At 36.7% G+C, this 17,007-nt stretch overlaps 2 protein-coding genes across 4 annotated transcripts in view; one reads left to right on the forward strand and one right to left on the reverse strand.

Annotated features, from left to right (window-relative positions):
• LOC139114769 (uncharacterized) overlaps positions 1-4,286 on the forward strand; it is a 32,407-nt gene extending 28,121 nt beyond the window's left edge. Inside the window, exon 4 of one of the 2 annotated variants that reach the window (XM_070676671.1) lies at positions 1-4,286. In XM_070676671.1, the coding sequence (XP_070532772.1) occupies positions 1-223 (223 nt within the window). In that variant the 3' untranslated portion in view covers positions 224-4,286. The other variant, XM_070676672.1, reaches the window with a different exon arrangement.
• Positions 2,102-17,007, reverse strand: part of LOC139114761 (protein odr-4 homolog) — a 27,165-nt gene continuing 12,259 nt past the window's right edge. Inside the window, exons 2-12 of one of the 2 annotated variants that reach the window (XM_070676654.1) lie at positions 11,224-11,364; positions 9,775-9,974; positions 9,353-9,389; positions 8,134-8,274; positions 7,596-7,700; positions 6,980-7,045; positions 6,667-6,783; positions 5,488-5,566; positions 4,924-5,106; positions 3,475-3,579; positions 2,102-2,602 (exon numbers count right to left, since the gene is read on the reverse strand). In XM_070676654.1, the coding sequence (XP_070532755.1) occupies positions 2,529-2,602; positions 3,475-3,579; positions 4,924-5,106; positions 5,488-5,566; positions 6,667-6,783; positions 6,980-7,045; positions 7,596-7,700; positions 8,134-8,274; positions 9,353-9,389; positions 9,775-9,974; positions 11,224-11,364 (1,248 nt within the window). In that variant the 3' untranslated portion in view covers positions 2,102-2,528. The remainder of the gene's footprint in view (positions 2,603-3,474; positions 3,580-4,923; positions 5,107-5,487; positions 5,567-6,666; positions 6,784-6,979; positions 7,046-7,595; positions 7,701-8,133; positions 8,275-9,352; positions 9,390-9,774; positions 9,975-11,223; positions 11,365-17,007) is intronic. The other variant, XM_070676655.1, reaches the window with a different exon arrangement.

Here is a 17,007-nt window from a genome sequence, read left to right on the forward strand (position 1 = left end):
GGACACTTCCAGAGAGGATTTCACAAGGAATAAACAAACACTGGGAGAACAGCTATATCAGGTCATAGAGAGGGATTATCCCAAACATGCAGCCAAGCTCACAGGAATGCTGCTGGAACTTGGTCAAGAAGAGTTAGTACATTTACTCAATAACAAAGATCTCATGCAAAGTAGAGTGAAAATTGCTCTTGATGTCATAGAACAGGAATGTCCTGGAAGGTAACAAAATGCAGTAGAAAGACAGAAATGAAAACAAAATCAAAGTGTCATCAAACAGAACTTGCCTCTGTCTCCAATAATTCCACGGCCTTTTGATGATCTTGATACAGTATTTGTCAACAATTTTATATTATAAAGAAATCCCTTGACCAAAGAGAACTTCTAATATACAGTGCTACCTTGGCCTTAAAGCACAACAATTTTTATAGGATGATGCAGTGATTCAGATGATGGCTTGACTTTCTAACTAAACTGACAAAGCTGCGCTATTCAGACATTATTTTTGTAAATATTGTATTATTGCAATGTATGTTATATTGGTCAGCATCTTGAAATTATAGAGAGTTGCCATCACATCAGCCAACACAAAACAAGAACAGGCAATGGCTCAATCACATGTTTAGAGGGTTAAAGTCATTCTGTTGTGATCTTTTTGTGATATCGAGAACACTTAAAAAGTGACTGTTTACAAAATGATGTTTATGCCTAATTTCAAAAGTATCGAAAAAAACCCATAACATTTGTGACTACTAGACAAAATAGATTTTTCATATTCTACTTGCCCTTCTTTTGACAAATAAACATTGCCACAATATAAGGGAAAGCTGGTATCCATCTCTGTATGAAACATACCATCAGTTTACACTATCATTGCAAAAGCTTGCATGAGGTCCAAACTTTATGTAACAGTGTATGCATGTTAAGCCTTGCATGGTGAGAGTACAGGTGCTCAAAACATTGCCCAGATGACTATCTGTTCAGCCACAATGCCCAGTGTTCTGTGTGTATTGGCTTACTCAGTGATACTAAATAATACCAAGGCAGGACACGCTCAGCATATGGTATATCAGAAACAAACAGAATAAACTATTCGACATCAAATAATCTACCTCAGACTATCACAAATGCCTTCAAATGATTATTTCCCCTATGTGACACGCCTACAAATGTTGCAAGTACCATCATTTTTCAATAATTTACTCCATACACACTTGCCATGTATCCACCATAAATTTCAAGTTGTTGCTTTCTTGCCCCCTTTTTATAATTATATAACCATTTTCTGATGGTTTCATACATATGCTTAAAATAGCTTCATTTTGTTTTGATTTTCCGCCATGTACCAATTTGTTGTAATTTTTAACATGCCAAAGGATAGGTTCATGTAGATATAAGAAAATATTTATTTTGAAACCATTGGCCGACTTTTTTACATTTGTGCTGGACACCTATGATGTATAATGGAGAATTCTAATCTGTTGTCTATACCATACTCCGCTTGATTTATGAAATGACTCCATGTATATTGTTCACCACTGTAGTATTTTGAAGTCATTGCAGTTTGGCACAGACTTTTGATTATAGCAGTATCACTTGTTAAGCTTTCTCTACTGTATTTTTCAAATAAGATTTTTGGATCTGGATATCATGCATCTGTCCTCTGTAGACAAGCAGCTGAAGTGATTTCTGTGACAGTATGTAATACCGTTACCGTAGGCACAACATTGTGCCGTAGGTAACAGGCGGGTGCTGGCAGTGTGAGGGCGCTCTACTGTATGCATCATTGTGGTCAGCCCAGACGTCCCATAGTATGAGCAGATGTTGAATTCTGGTCTTTAACCCTTTGGGTGCTGTAATTTTTCCCACCAAAATTTTAGTGCAACGCTTTACAAATCTTTATGAATTTTTCCGTATTTGTTTAGATTATTTTGGAGCAAATGCTTACAAAATTTGACTGGGGTATATTTTGTAAAGGCGACAAAAATTGACTTTGGCACTCAAAGGATTAAGCACTTACAAAGTATTGTGTGTACCACATGTATTTGTATGGGTTATGAAAGTTCATATTTTGTGAAGAAATATTCACCAGTGTAACAAGTCATCGTCTTGATCATCATTTAGCATTTATTCCATTTTACTTAACACATACTCAGTTCTCAGTCCTTACTCAGGACAGAGACTGGAATTTAATCCGTCCAATTTGAGATTTCCAACTGTGGTTGTACATGATGACATAAATAGACTGATATTTACAATGTGATCATTGTAAGGAATGTCATTCCTGATTCAATAAAGATCAATAGTAAAATGACAATGCAAGGTTTCCAAGTTTGACACGTCTATAACTGCTGCAGAGAGTTGTGCTATGGTCACAGCTTAAACACTGAGTTGGTAAGTATGCTTGTTTTGGCTTGTAGCCATGACGATATTCATTAAAATATAAAATGCCATATATACAACTACACATTCACCAGTTCATTGCACTTTTCAATCTCATCTCTCTCTCTCTCTCTCTCTCTCTCTCTCGGCTATGTATCTTGTACAAGAAGTAAGTATGACATAACAACTGCTAACATTGCACCTGCTGCACTGACAGCAACATCTGTAACAAAGAACAAACGACAAAGTGAGGAATTTTCGATGTGCTACTAACAATTACATTGTTTGAGAGAGAAACTCATTTTCATATACAGAGGTAAAATAGAAGACCGGCTACTTTTTCAAACTCAAGGAATCAGTAATGACGATATATCATCTTTAAGTTAGTAGACACGGTTGTATTGAAATTTTTGGCAAAATTACTGCACCAGGATGTTACTTACATTGCCTACAGTTCATTCTGAGTGAAATTTTCAGGGCAATGATTTTAATATTACTGCAATGTAGAGTTAATTTGAATTCACACATGTAACTGGTACCATTTCAATAATGATTTCTATTGTGATTTATCATATGTTGCAATGATTATGCTGGTATGCCTGGATAGTGACAATAATAAGATGACATTTCATTATGATCCACTTTGTATCCTCATTTTTGAAAAATTGGACATACATTCAACTTTTATTAAACTTCTGTCAATAGTATATTAGAACTTGCAAGACATTAACCTTTTGATCAACGTCATAATAAAAAACAAGGCTTAAACTAAAGACTCAATATGAATAGAGTTACTGACTGATTAGATGGTCAACCTGTTGTACTACGGCTCCAGAAGTCACTAACATAAACATAACACTTTGTGGATGTACTTCAAGTTATGTCATTCAAGTTTCAATATGACACTACATGACAATTGGGTTCTTTTGCAACAGATATACAATAAACAGTGGAGTTCAAAGGTAATAATAATAATTCCCAGTGTAGCTACAGTTTCAGATATCATCAATATTGATAAAATTGTTTCCGTAATCATAATCAGTGAGGATACATATTGACGAAATCTGTCACTGAGGGCGCTATAGTAATACTCACTTAGATACTGTGATTTACTCTTTCCCCTGTCCTCTTCATCTTCTCTCTGTTTTAGATCAGCTTTCACTGGAATTGTCTCTTTAGGCATTTCTAAGTCTGCTTCTTCTGTAAAAATACATGAATTAGACAACTTTAATATGCTATAGAGCAGATATATATGTTTGCACTCACTGGGATAAAACTACATGTAGTAGAAATTTGTTTGCCACCAGTACTGTCATATAAAAGCCCCATAAACTGAAAGTTTTGCAGTATTTTTTTTTACATATTTCCATATTTCCATAAAATTGTATGGGATATTAAAAGGCTCTAAAATTCATGCTGATAATTTGTTTTGTTTTATTGCAAATTTAGACAAGAAGATCATTCTCATTTCGAGTTCACCATTGTTCAAGACATTCAGTTTTATGTAAAACAACAGTTGATGTTCAAAACACTGTGCATGACTATAAACTTTGTTAAACAACTTTCTGGAGTTTGGAGTGCAGCATGAGAATCCATGTAGCTGATGGCAGAATTTTCTTTGAAATAATTAACACTTATTGCCATACCTTTTTTGTGATTTGTTTGAACAGACTGTGTTAACATGGACATGTTTGTTACAAACTTTTAAGCAAGAGTTTACTTCAAACTGTTGAATTTATCACAATTATGTGTTATAATTCTGAAGTTAACCTTTTCATCCTACCAGACTTCCAGATTTTCCATCATGCTTTTTTACCCCGGTAATGAGCACACATAAGAATGTAGCGTACTACTCTGTATCACCGTGAGTTGAAACAGAATAAACTCACCTTACTGTTGATCAAGAACTGTGAGTTTCTTTAGTGTTACACTAAATATTCCCCCAGAATCAACAAGAAATATGTTACCTGTACATACACAGGCTGTGTTGACTGTATAAGGGATAATTTGACATACAAGGTTTGGCCAACTGTAGTTGGTTGGGAAACTGTCAAAAGTTCAAGTGACTTGGGCTTTTGTTTGCTATCACATACCAGCAGTATGTGTGAGAGACTAAAATACCAAAATGTGTTACATGACCACCCAGTTGAAATTACATGACCACCCCAGTTGAAATTTACCGACTGTATAACTACCCTTGCTTCACCAAAATTTGCTTTCAAAATACATCAGTATACAATGCAGATTTGGAGTATCTGCAAGTCACCAGATATACTACCTGCTAATCTGTGTAGTGCTCTAATGATCAGAATATTATTATAATCCTTCTGATAGCTGTAACAATGGTGGTAGAATTCTTGGAAAGTCTACATTATTATTTGGCACAAAAAATACAAATGGTTCTTATGTAGAATCAGTGATCTCTGAGAGAACTTCATATCATCAGATTGAGCATGATGACATCAATACAGAATTGGCTCTTGGAAACAAGCCATGTGAAAATAATACAAAGAATAGAAAGTGTTGGAAAGCATTGTCACTAACCTGGCAAGCATTCTAAGTCTGTCTGTATCTGGTTCTCTGTGATTGGCAAACCAAGCAATTCAGAAAACCTGTCAAGTGAATCCTGAACAACCTCATCTTGGAACATGTAATCACTGATATTGACTGACACTTTAGGCAATGTCACACAGACTCTCCTTGGCAAAATGTTCACGTCATGAACACCTGAAAGAGATGAAGACACAGGTACCAGATTTGTGAAAACTTGTTTCACAAAGTATGGCTGTAGAATGTTATGAGTTCATGAGGATACTTTTGCTTTGATGTGTGACAGATGGGTTCATTGGTCAACACAAGAGTATGGCTTTTATACTTCATTATTCAAATGTTATAACATCTGGAAGTGAGATCTTCAATGTCTTCTCCAGTTCATACCTGAGAATCAAATGACCTTCACACACACTTGAGTTTTATATTGTTCAATTTCCTTTTTGCAATAATTTTGTTATTCCTTGCACTCTTCTGTAGTTATAATAACATGAAAGAGAGACTATACCACTTAGAATACATTTGAGAAAGTAGATTCTTGAATGAAACTGAACCAACCTTCCTCACTCTGCTCTAAATCCTCAAGGAGTAACTCACATCTTGACTGCAAACTGTTGATAAGATCTTCCTTCAAAAACTGCAAAACAGAAAAAGAATAGTTTCAATATCAGCAATGAGTAAAGATATTCAGTGACAGCAAAAATCAAACACACTAGATGAAGTGCTGATAGCATTATTACGCGAATTACTGTCACACTACCATCATCAAGTACAGGTAGAATGACAAACCAGTATATGGAGCTGATCATAGGTCTTGAGATAGTTAACTTATCTCAACATATATGTAACAAGTGTGTGCAAAATGATTAAACCATCTGCAAATCATAAGTACATCATTTCCACTGAGTGGAAAAGATTAATATCATACCATTGACCATATCGTACCATATCATATCATAGACCATATCATACCAAATCAAACCATATCATACCATTGGCCATATCATACCATATCATACCATTGATCATATACAATATCAAGCCATATCATACGATATTATACCATTGACCATATTATACCATATCTGTAAACCATATCATACTATATCATACCATTGACCATATCAAATCATATCATACCATATCATACAGCAGGATACCATCCACTGACTCCTAACCTTGCATGTTGCTCTACTATGTAGGACAAATATCTGGCAATCATTTAGTTTTTGGAAAACAAAAACCATCATCTAAAAGCCTATCAATATATTGTGTACGGGTATACACATCTTCTTTTATTTTCAATGTATTTACTATACAGGTTATCATTCCTAGGTGTACTGCATTGTAATGTGTCTACACATTTAGTAGCATTAGCTGATCATTCCTAGGTGTACTGCATTGTAATGTGTCTACACATTTAGTAGCATTAGCTGATCATTCCTAGGTGTACTGCATTGTAATGTGTCTACACATTTAGTAGCATAGCTGATCATTCCTAGGTGTACTGCATTGTAATGTGTCTACACATTTAGTAGCATTAGCTGATCATTCCTAGGTGTACTGCATTGTAATGTGTCTACACATTTAGTAGCATTAGCTGATCATTCCTAGGTGTACTGCATTGTAATGTGTCTACACATTTAGTAGCATTAGCTGATCATTCCTAGGTGTACTGCATTGTAATGTGTCTACACATTTAGTAGCATTAGCTGATCAAGAGAGACGTAATATTACCTGAGTTGCTTCACTGACAGTAGCTTTGTTGTTGACGTAGGCCATACCATGTACAGTGCCTCTCAGTGTGATTTGTGATGTACACTCTTTTTGCACAATTCCATTGCTTTTCAAATCCTGGGATAAATAAAATATGAGATAGAAAACAAATATGAATCAGTGTAAAAATAATGGTGTTTAGTGGAATGTCAATGTAACCATAAAGCATAGACAACCCCTGATGTCACTTACAACACATTGTACACACATTTTGATGGAGATTTTGACAAGACACTACAAAGCAGTAGTGGAGAATGTTTGGGTATTTACTTACAAATGTTGACAAGAGCTGAACATGGAATGTCTGTGACCCTGCAGACGAACTTGATGTTCCTTTCCTCTGTTGTAAAAAATAAATCAATCAATAATAAAAATAATAATAATAATAATAATAATAAATTATAATAATATAATAACATTTTTAAACTGCAAATTTAACATGCACAAATTTTGTACACACAGAAAACTAAGTAGGTTTCTTTCACATATCTCACTGAAAGTTAAAATGTAAAGGAAGACTGAAACGCTAAATATGATATCCAGTAGCGTAACGTCCAATAAACACGATATGTTGCAAATACAAATATCAATGTAGATAAAGCTTTTTTAGTTTTCTTTCATGTAAGTTTTTAATCTTTTCATCATAATGGTTTGGTCCAGTTACATTGTTTCAACATGGCAAAATTGGACCACTATACTGGCAAATGGGGTGAAAGGGTTAATTCAAACATTCCAGTTGGTTCTATGACTCTTTGATGTAATGAAAAATGAAAGGGTCACTTACATGGAAACAACATTGAGCATGTAGATGTTGAAATACTGTACAATACTAGTACATGGTTTAGATAAACTAGATAAAATGAGATGAAACTGACGTTTATGTGACATACCTTATGTGACTGTGTAGTATCAAGTTGCTCACTTGGTTTCCTTAGTTTTCCTCCAATGGTAGTCAATGAATCAGACACAATTTTGCACCATGGCTGTAACCCATTCTGAGGAGAGAACAATAATGTACAAGTTGTCAGCCTATTTACAATAGTTTCTATCACAAAGTGTACCATCTGCAATGTGTGTATTGTACATCCCACTTACTGGATACATGTATATTTTTCAACATTTTCAGATTATCATTGGAAGCCATCACTGAAAGCCATAAAGCGCCAGTAACAGCAACATTGACATATTTTCAAGTACATGTACTGAATTTTTCATTCACTGCAATTAACTAAATGTATAATTTCTTTGTCTACTCTTGGAAAGCATATAAGTATTTTCTAGTTAAAACAGTGTGTATGTCTCAAATGCATTAGAATTCTTGACAGTTGAAATTTCTGACCCAGTGACAGTTGACGAGACTTTGAACTTTGATAACACTCTGAAATTATAGACATCTGTATCATCTGAATAATTTCCTACACTAAGTACCTGGATTTGTCTTTGAAGGCCACTTTTACTTGCTTTGACTTTGATTATTGGTATCCTGATATCTAAGGAGACTCTACTCTGTAAAACTGCCCATCTGTTAATAAAAGGCTGATATTTCCACTCTGCTGGTCTGAAAGTACTCTGAAATAAAAAACAATGGTAACATTTAATGCATGATAAAGTTTTGATCAGCCAGTGGTAAATTTATGGACTTAACTCAAAAGCATGTATGTGTAACATCAATATTTCCCTTGAGTTTCAAAGTTTGATGGCTAAAAATGTCTTGTGCAGATTTCAGGAATACACCAAGATAAATAAGTGTACATGACAACAAATGTTGTACATTTTCTTGTTCTAAATCCCACTCCTCCAAGTCTGCTGAGATCAGCTATCCAGCAGAGCTTTAACATAAGGTAATATTTTCTTCACTGCCTGGTCAAAACATATCTCATTCCGGCCTCCATGTCTTTTTTATTATATCTACATTGATGTCAACAGCAGATTTCATGACAGACTGTCAACAGTACCTCATGCCTTCTTCGCCTAAAACACTGATATATAAACCATTGTGGCAAATGCGGTAGAATATTTTATTTCATTTTGGTAAACCTTATTTGATGAGGGTAGCCTGGTATGCTTCAGTAAAGATTCTTATCTTCCCAGGGGCCCTCAATTGAACATACAAGCTGATACAGAGCAGAACTACATGAAACATGACAGTGAAAGCTTGCACAATACAATGCACAGAAATAAAAGGTGGCTGGAGTGAACCAGCACACAAGAGACAAATGAATGCACACACTAAACAACAAAAACAATTCGCTGACAAGAAAACTAAAATTCAAAACACAAAAATTATTCCCAATAAGCTTTAAGGTAAGAAGTTTTAAAACTACTCATGAGTTACTGGATCTTATATTTAAATCAATATTATTCCACTGATAGGCACTATTTACAGGAAATCCTATTCGATAAAAATCCTTATTTGTTACAGGAACCACTGACAATTTTTTGATCTTAGATCTTGTAACTCTTTCATCATCAATGAATATGCTTTTGCCTACAACAAAGAGCAAATGTCATACTCGGGCCAAGTGAAATGTTTGAGCTGCAATGACCAGCAACAATGGCATAAGCAGCTGTTGACAATATAAGCTGATGAGAGAACTCTGCATAAATGAGACTACGCTGGAGAGTGTTGAAATATAGAATGACTCACTTTGGGGTCTGATGCATCTATTGTCCTGCAAACAGTCCTATATAATGAAGCATTAAGGAGTAAACTTGGCATTCACATTACCAGTAGTACGTGATCTGAATTCACTTAATTCCTCTAATCCCCACAGGAAATAGAAGTTTGAATATTTTAATGACAAGTTTTCTCCCATGAGAGATCGATAGACCAAAAGACCTTTTTTGAATGAGAAAAAGAGCAAACGACATAGCATTGCTTTATAAAATGATTGTATGAAGTTATGGAAATTGAAATGTGACTTCTTCTGTACATAACGCATTTAATTTTATATCTTGTCTCCCCCAGGGCACTCTGATTGTTTTGTTAATACATATATGCAGCAAGGGGTTGAGTGAATACATTTGAAATTCAAATGATGGTAACTGTTTATCAATAACAAAGGATACTTTCTTGTGACTGTACAGATTTGAAGTAGAATTCTCTCACTGACTTGGTCCTCTTTTGCCAATATTTCTTGTTTCTTCATGGTCTTTCTAACTTCAAAGATTATCTGTCTTAGTTTAGCCTGTGACTTATTCATCATGTCAGGCGGAGCCAAGGCAAAGACACCAATGATAGAGATGCCACCTGGCAACATTCTGGAAACCTACAAAAATAAAATTGATTAAACATTCAGCAACCACAATGAAACTGATAACGGTAATTATCTTAACACACATAATACTGTACAAATGGTTATGATAAACTTAAAGCTGCAATTTTCTATCCCAGGTTCTCGCATTAGTGGAGTTCTCCTCCCGGTCAAACACTTGGCCAGTACAATGTTTGAATTCTATAACATTAATTATACAAACTGATCTCAACTTTTTGTCACCTTTTGCTGATCCTGCAAGCAGAGTTTATTCAAGCGTTTGATTGACGGTCGGTTCAAATCGCCACAGGTCATTGATTCTCCACCACCAACGCTCGAATTTCCTAAAAAATTGTCTTCCAGTTGCGTTAGAATTTGAATATAACCACAGAGTTCGAGCGGCAACAGTTTTGCGCTGGCCGCTTGGCAGTCTGTCTGCGTTTTTGCGGCCAAAGAAAACTAAAAAGTGGCATTTTCTTGAGCCTGTGCCCGCGTGTTGCCTGTTTGGTGTCCACTTACACAATGAATGCCACCATAGCGTCTCGTCCTTTTAAAGGGAGACTCCGCCTTTAACCCTTTTCCTGCCAAGTCCATATTTCACCACCAGGACAAGATGATTAAAATTAATGAAACACAACGTATTCCATATGATTTATTTTAACATAATACTGTACATTTGAAGGCTGTTGAAAACATAATACTGTAAACTTAATTTTTTTTGGACAAAAGATGCTATAACATACCAAGCCAAGCGGGTGAAAATACGTCATGTTTTGGTTCAATACCGCTTTTTACTGATTTGGCTGATGGGGAAGTAATACAGTTATTACTGTCTGGCAGGAAAAGGGTTAAATGTAACTTATATACATTTATCATTAAGAATGATAGCCCTGTTAACATTGTGCATTTCCACTGATGCAAGCTCTTTATGATTCAAAAACATATCCTATTAACAACATAACAGGTTAACTATGTCAAATCCATTTTGGGTATGTTAATTGAACTGAAACTCAAATTATTTTTTAATTTTTAGAGTGTGGCAAGTTAGTCTACATAAACTAAATATTTATTCACAAAATACCACATAAGGTGTATTTATTCATGAATGATTTTATCCTGTTGTACCTGTATGGTTCACTGTTGAATCTTCAACTCAGTGAATGTAACTGGGATATATGACCCAAAGTGTGCAGAAAATGTTAATCATGAGGCACCTACAAGTGAGGTTGTATAATAAGCAGCCCGTAGAGACAGCTTAGCTCACCTGTCTTGCGTGTTCTGCTATCCACTGTTCATCTATGCTGTCAAGCCTTGCTTTATTTTTTGCCTTTTCTTTGCTGTCTGCATCTTCATCTTGTGAAGGTGTTTTTATGAGCTGGATAGCAAAATCTTTTTGTGAACTGTTCTGTAAAATTAATTTAACGTAAAACAGGGTGATGAAGACTGGAGAGATACATGAATTTCAAAAAGTTGAAACAGTTGTAATACATAGCCTAACAAAAATATTACCAACTATAAAAAATGTCACACAACAAGTCATCGCTGATGACACAGTGCCCGCTCGCACCATTAATTGTGATGCACATGCACACTAATACAACGTCTGTGTGCCAAGTTTGAATGAAATCTGTTCATGGATAGTTGAGTTATGGTTCAAAAACATGAAAAAATCGCAACAAAATGGCTGCCTGACGGCCATATTGGATCATATCGCAAAATAAATTGATGTGCATATATATGCCATGGTACTTTATCTGTGTACCAACATTGAATGAAATCGGTTCAGGGACAGTTGAGTTATAGTTCAAAAACATGAAAAAAATGGCAATTAAATGGCCACCAGGTGGCCATATTGGATCGTATTGCGAAATAAATTGACGTGCATTGTATGGCACAGTACTTTATCCTTGCACACAGTTTGAAATATATCGGCTCAGGGATGACAGAGAAACGGCTGATGACTGACGGATGGATGGAAGGCCGGATGGATGGCGGACGGACGGATGGACGGAGGGGACCCAATCTATAAGTCCCAGCCGGACTGCGTCTGCGGGGACTAAAAAGGGGCTAAATTGCTCGGTAAGACCATCAGTGCATCACTGAGCATTTGGGCTTTAATTGGATACTTCCTTTTCCATCTAAACTTGAGAATAACCAGTTGTGTCCTGTCTTTTATCATCTTTGTATAAGTAGACTTCCTTAAAATAAATCTTGGAAAAGGGCTAAACATGTAAATGATACAATTTTTATGGAAAATGTTAAACCTTTGCACACTTATGATGAACTTTGTTCATAAACGCCCCCCCCCCCCATATCTTCATCTCTATTATCGATCTCTGCTGAGACACACTGGCTCCCCTGCCCTACCTAAATTTATATCCACCTATAGTGCTATCTGCATGCATCTATCACTTAAAGCCCGGCTCGAAATGGACCGGGATCAGGATTAGTGCCAAGTTTGGGTGGGCGTTTTGGGGCATGGCTCTGCATAATGAGTCTGTTGGCAACGGTTGCGATCGTTCGCATTATCTGCGTAATCTGTTTGCTCTCAAATCACACTCAGGCTTGGGTACGTACAGCCTTCGTTTCCCGGTTCGTTTGTGGAGGGACCGTGGTTTCAGTTATGCCATGGCAATACTCGAAAGAAAAAAGAAAGAAAGAAAAACTAGGAAGGAAAAGGAACACGTCAGGAAAATGGTAGGAAATAGATAAACGGCGACGTCATGACCGATCGCAAAAGATAAAGGAAATTCACGGAAGGGTCGAGACTTCCTTGAATCTCGTGTATCATGATATCAGTAATAGCGATCGCGGTTAGTTGCTCGGTTGCTTGGCGGCGGAGTGATATCGAGTTATGTTTATTTTCGGAGCAATAATTGCAAGTTTTGCTCGAAACGTTTGTTAACCTTCGACTGGAATCAATGACAGACTGGGTTCCTCTCCGTCTTTCTTTCTACCTCCATGTTTATTAAAAGGAATTACATGTAAAGTCCAGCTTTTGCCGAAATATTATAACGATGTAGCGCGGAATCAATGAGCTGTCCTCAGACACGCGTATCCTAAAGTGTTTACAAGATTGGTTGATGGTGCTTACTTGCTCATCTTGAACTGAAAGATTGAATGTTTGAACTGTTCAAATATCTTACAATTTTTGTTAAATTCTCATCACAGAAGTCCAAATGTAACTGGGATAATCGGTATGTCAAAACCTTACTAGTACCAGCCCTCCAAACACGACATGTCATTTCCACGTGTAAAAACACGTGTACATACGGCCGTTTTCGGGGCCAGCATATATATCCAAAACAACTGTTCAGTACCGTCACGTTCGGCCGTAGATTTGGAAGGGGAAGTTGTTAAAAACGTGGATCTCTTCGACTGACAATAATTAAATTGATCATGGAGGCTACCGCCATGTTTTGATGGTTATTTTCGATGCCATTCTCAGTGCAAACTACGGACTCTGCTTACGCGCTTTTCGCTAGAAAACATCGTACTACGGGTAAGCTTACTGACTAGTCCTCTTGCTAAGTCACGTCTGAAATGGTTCACTTTCGTGATGTCATTGCACCATAAACGCTAGCAAAAGTTTATGGCAACACAAGTTTCCATCCTTCGCCCGCTGATATAACTCTAAGTTTACATATAGTTTGTTTACATCGTAATTGTTCTCGTATGCACAGCAATGTTTGACCAGTTTACACCTCTGCGCGTCACCGAATGATTGACAATTGTTTGAATCATGGAACGACTGTCTCCTGAGGGCCATTCCCTTTGTTCAGAAAGCGATTTTTCCCCTAATCGTCGTAGTTTTAAAAAACTTTGTGAAACTTTGCAAATACCTATATGGCCTAGGTGTTTATGAAACAGTCTATGTTCATGATATGCCAATAATATATGTTTGAGAATCGTTTAGGCCGATTCTCACGGAGCGGTCTACCTAGCTATTGCCAGTTGTCACTCAAGTGCCATTATGAATTTTCAATAAGTTAGGGGCCTTTTATACCCCGCACACCGGTTTAAACACATGAATCCTGTATGCAATACGATACTATTACTCTGTAGATACCAGTTTATAAAACAGTAATTTCTCCATATGTTTCACATCACTATCAGTATACAGTGCATCTCTCTTACCATGGAGGTCGAAATTAAATATTCTTAGTTGTTCTTTTATCCTAAACAACTAAATAGCAGATTTAAGTAAAGTAGTTGTATCTGATACCTATAAAAATAGTATATATTGTTTCTAAATGTTTCATATGTGGCCCAAAATGAGACAACGTTTTATATGAGCACACTACACGACCGGTCGTACGACTCAATTTCGGTCGCGAATGTTCAGTATTACTATTAGGCGCCGTCATGACAGATTTAAACACGCATGCGTGATGAGGTAATATTACCACAACGGTGAGGTGTACGACCTATCTTTTCTACCAACCGGGTGTTCTTTCCGACACCAGAAGTTGGGCGAATTTTAACTAATTTTTTCATTCAGGAACCTTCCACGACCAGTTGTCATGTTGTGGCCTTCAGTAGCGTTGGTTTTCCCTTTAATTTTTGCTCCACGACCGGTCGCAGGTCGTGGCTTGATTATTTTTGTTTTTCTTCCCCACGACCGGTCGCAGGTCGTGGCTTTATGCAAAGTTGCCGTTCTTTTCCACGACCGGTCGCAGGTCGTGGCGTGATTATTTTTGTCCTTCTTCCCCACGACCGGTCGCAGGTCGTGGCTTTCAGTAGAGTTTTTTCTGTGATTTTTCTCCATGACCTGTGCTTGTCGTGACTCTTAGTTTTTGACCTTTTTGCTCCACGACGGGTCGCAGGTCGTGGCTCTTAGCAGAGTTGTGTTTTTCCCGCATCTTTCTCCGCGACCGGTCGCGGCTAGTAGTTTTTGACATTTTTCCTGGCATTTCTTCTCCACGACTGTATACTGGTCGTAATGGATATGAAGTTAGATTATATAAAGTTCAATCTTCTTGTATTTCTACACGGCTTCAGCCATGCACACGTCGCTAGTGTTGTGGGTATCCCCTTAGCAATAGCGGATGTAGCGCATGCGTGAAGCCGGCAATGTTTTATGGGTCAAGGTCAGCCTACGTACGCAGTCGTTATAATCGGTCTGGTCAGAGAAAATCATTACGATTTGAAGTCGTAAAATTAACAAGAAATGACCGTAGCATAAATGTATTACATTTGATTAAACAAGAGAACAACTTTCAAAAAAACACTAGACAACTTTGCGATGTGCAGATGGCCTAAAAGCATGTGTGTCCATGTACAGCCTGGGTGATATCTAGAGGTTCGAACATCGCCGACAAATTCACACTTCAATATATTACTTTTCGGAGTTCGTTGCTGAATATTATGAATGAAATATTCTTTTAAACACAGTCTTACTTAGGCCAACATCAGATTTCTTTCTAACATTTTTGTCCAGCCTTTTCATTAATTTTGTTTGCCCGACCTGATGTTTTCATTACGTTTTCGACTCGGACAATTTGCGTAATTATTGCATATTGTGTCGTGTTTAAAGTCATATGACCGTACCGACATCGATAAAATACGATTCTCTCATACCCCTTTCCTTCTCAGATGGAAACCTAAGCATTCAGACATTTTGCCTATCCTAATCTGATGTCTTAGATGCAGGGACTCATCATGTTTCTTTGGTCAGGGACTCTATGTTTGATTTGGTGAAGGGGTCACTGTGTTTTTGAAAAGTTCACTGGGTAGAGGAGGGAGTGTCTGTGTGTTTTTGAGACTGGCTCATGATCACGAAAAATGCATCATACCAATCAAGAATTCGATCATTTAGTAGCATTTTAGGGCCCTTCGGGCGCATAACTTTACTGTACCAGAGATAAATATCAAAGACGGATGTTTCCAAATTCACTCTCTTTTGCAAAGCGTATTCATGAAATCTGCAATCGTTTGATAACCTGATTAGTGCGTTCAGGTTCTGGTGAAATTTGCATGATTGTATTTTTTAGGTAATTTTTTTTTCGTTTTGGTCAAAAAAATTGCCCTTCGAAAGCGCTGGTCAGATTGCTTTGAAACTTGGCATGCATGTCCCTAAGAGTAACCTGAGTCAGGTTTGTTCAAATTGGGGGGGGGGGGGGGGGTATCATTCTTAAAATTTTATAACGTTCCCCATTTTTGGTTGAAAATAGTTTCATCTCTGAAATTGCTTGTCTAATTTTGTTAGACTGGTATGCATATTCCAAGGGGTGACCTCAGTCAGCTTTTTTAAAATGATGGCATGGTGAAGTTTTTTTATTTGTATTCTTTATTTTTTCCTATTATTGATAATATTATTCTATGTCTGACACGGATGGCATTCAGCTTGACTGTCAGTTTTAAATTAAATTTTGTTAAGAGTCATTGCAAAGGGAAATTGTCAACAGTAATTGCAGTAAGCATATCCATTGTCAAATCGTCATGTTGGTGAATTGCACTTTTGCATGTAAACATTAAAGCAACAATTCATTAAAATTATTAATTTGGTCTATTTCAAACTGCTATAACTTATACAAGAAATTATGTGATTCTGAATGATTTTAATATTTTTGCAAATTCCACCAGTTTAATGATCTAGAAGTGAACATCATCAGACATTTCTTGATGATATCAAAATATCAAATGAAAATATATCTGTGCTAAAATGTTATCATAGTCATTAAAACAATGCACACTCTCAAGCAGTGAGTAATTTAAATGAATATATATCATTGTGTCTTGTTTTACAAGAGTTGTGTTTGGCCAAACCCTCTGGTCTCAAGAAAAATACTCATACTCAAAATGCTATTCAGCATGCTTGACCACAACTATGACATACAAGTAACACTGGGGCCAATTGTATCTACCCTGCCAGTTTGCTACTTCTGCACCATTTTTTTATTCTTGTGGCAAAAACATTTTGGTCATGGAAGACTGCATAAATTTGCCACATGAGAGGCTTGTAGCTTATGACAAGCTCTCATACTGTGAACACTAAAATGAATGCCGCAGAAATGTTCTGTACCTGTTGTAATATACACATCACAGG

The sequence above is a fragment of the Ptychodera flava genome, chromosome 16 (genome assembly GCF_041260155.1).
Source record: "Ptychodera flava strain L36383 chromosome 16, AS_Pfla_20210202, whole genome shotgun sequence".
In the NCBI taxonomy this organism is placed as follows: Eukaryota; Metazoa; Hemichordata; class Enteropneusta; family Ptychoderidae; genus Ptychodera; species Ptychodera flava.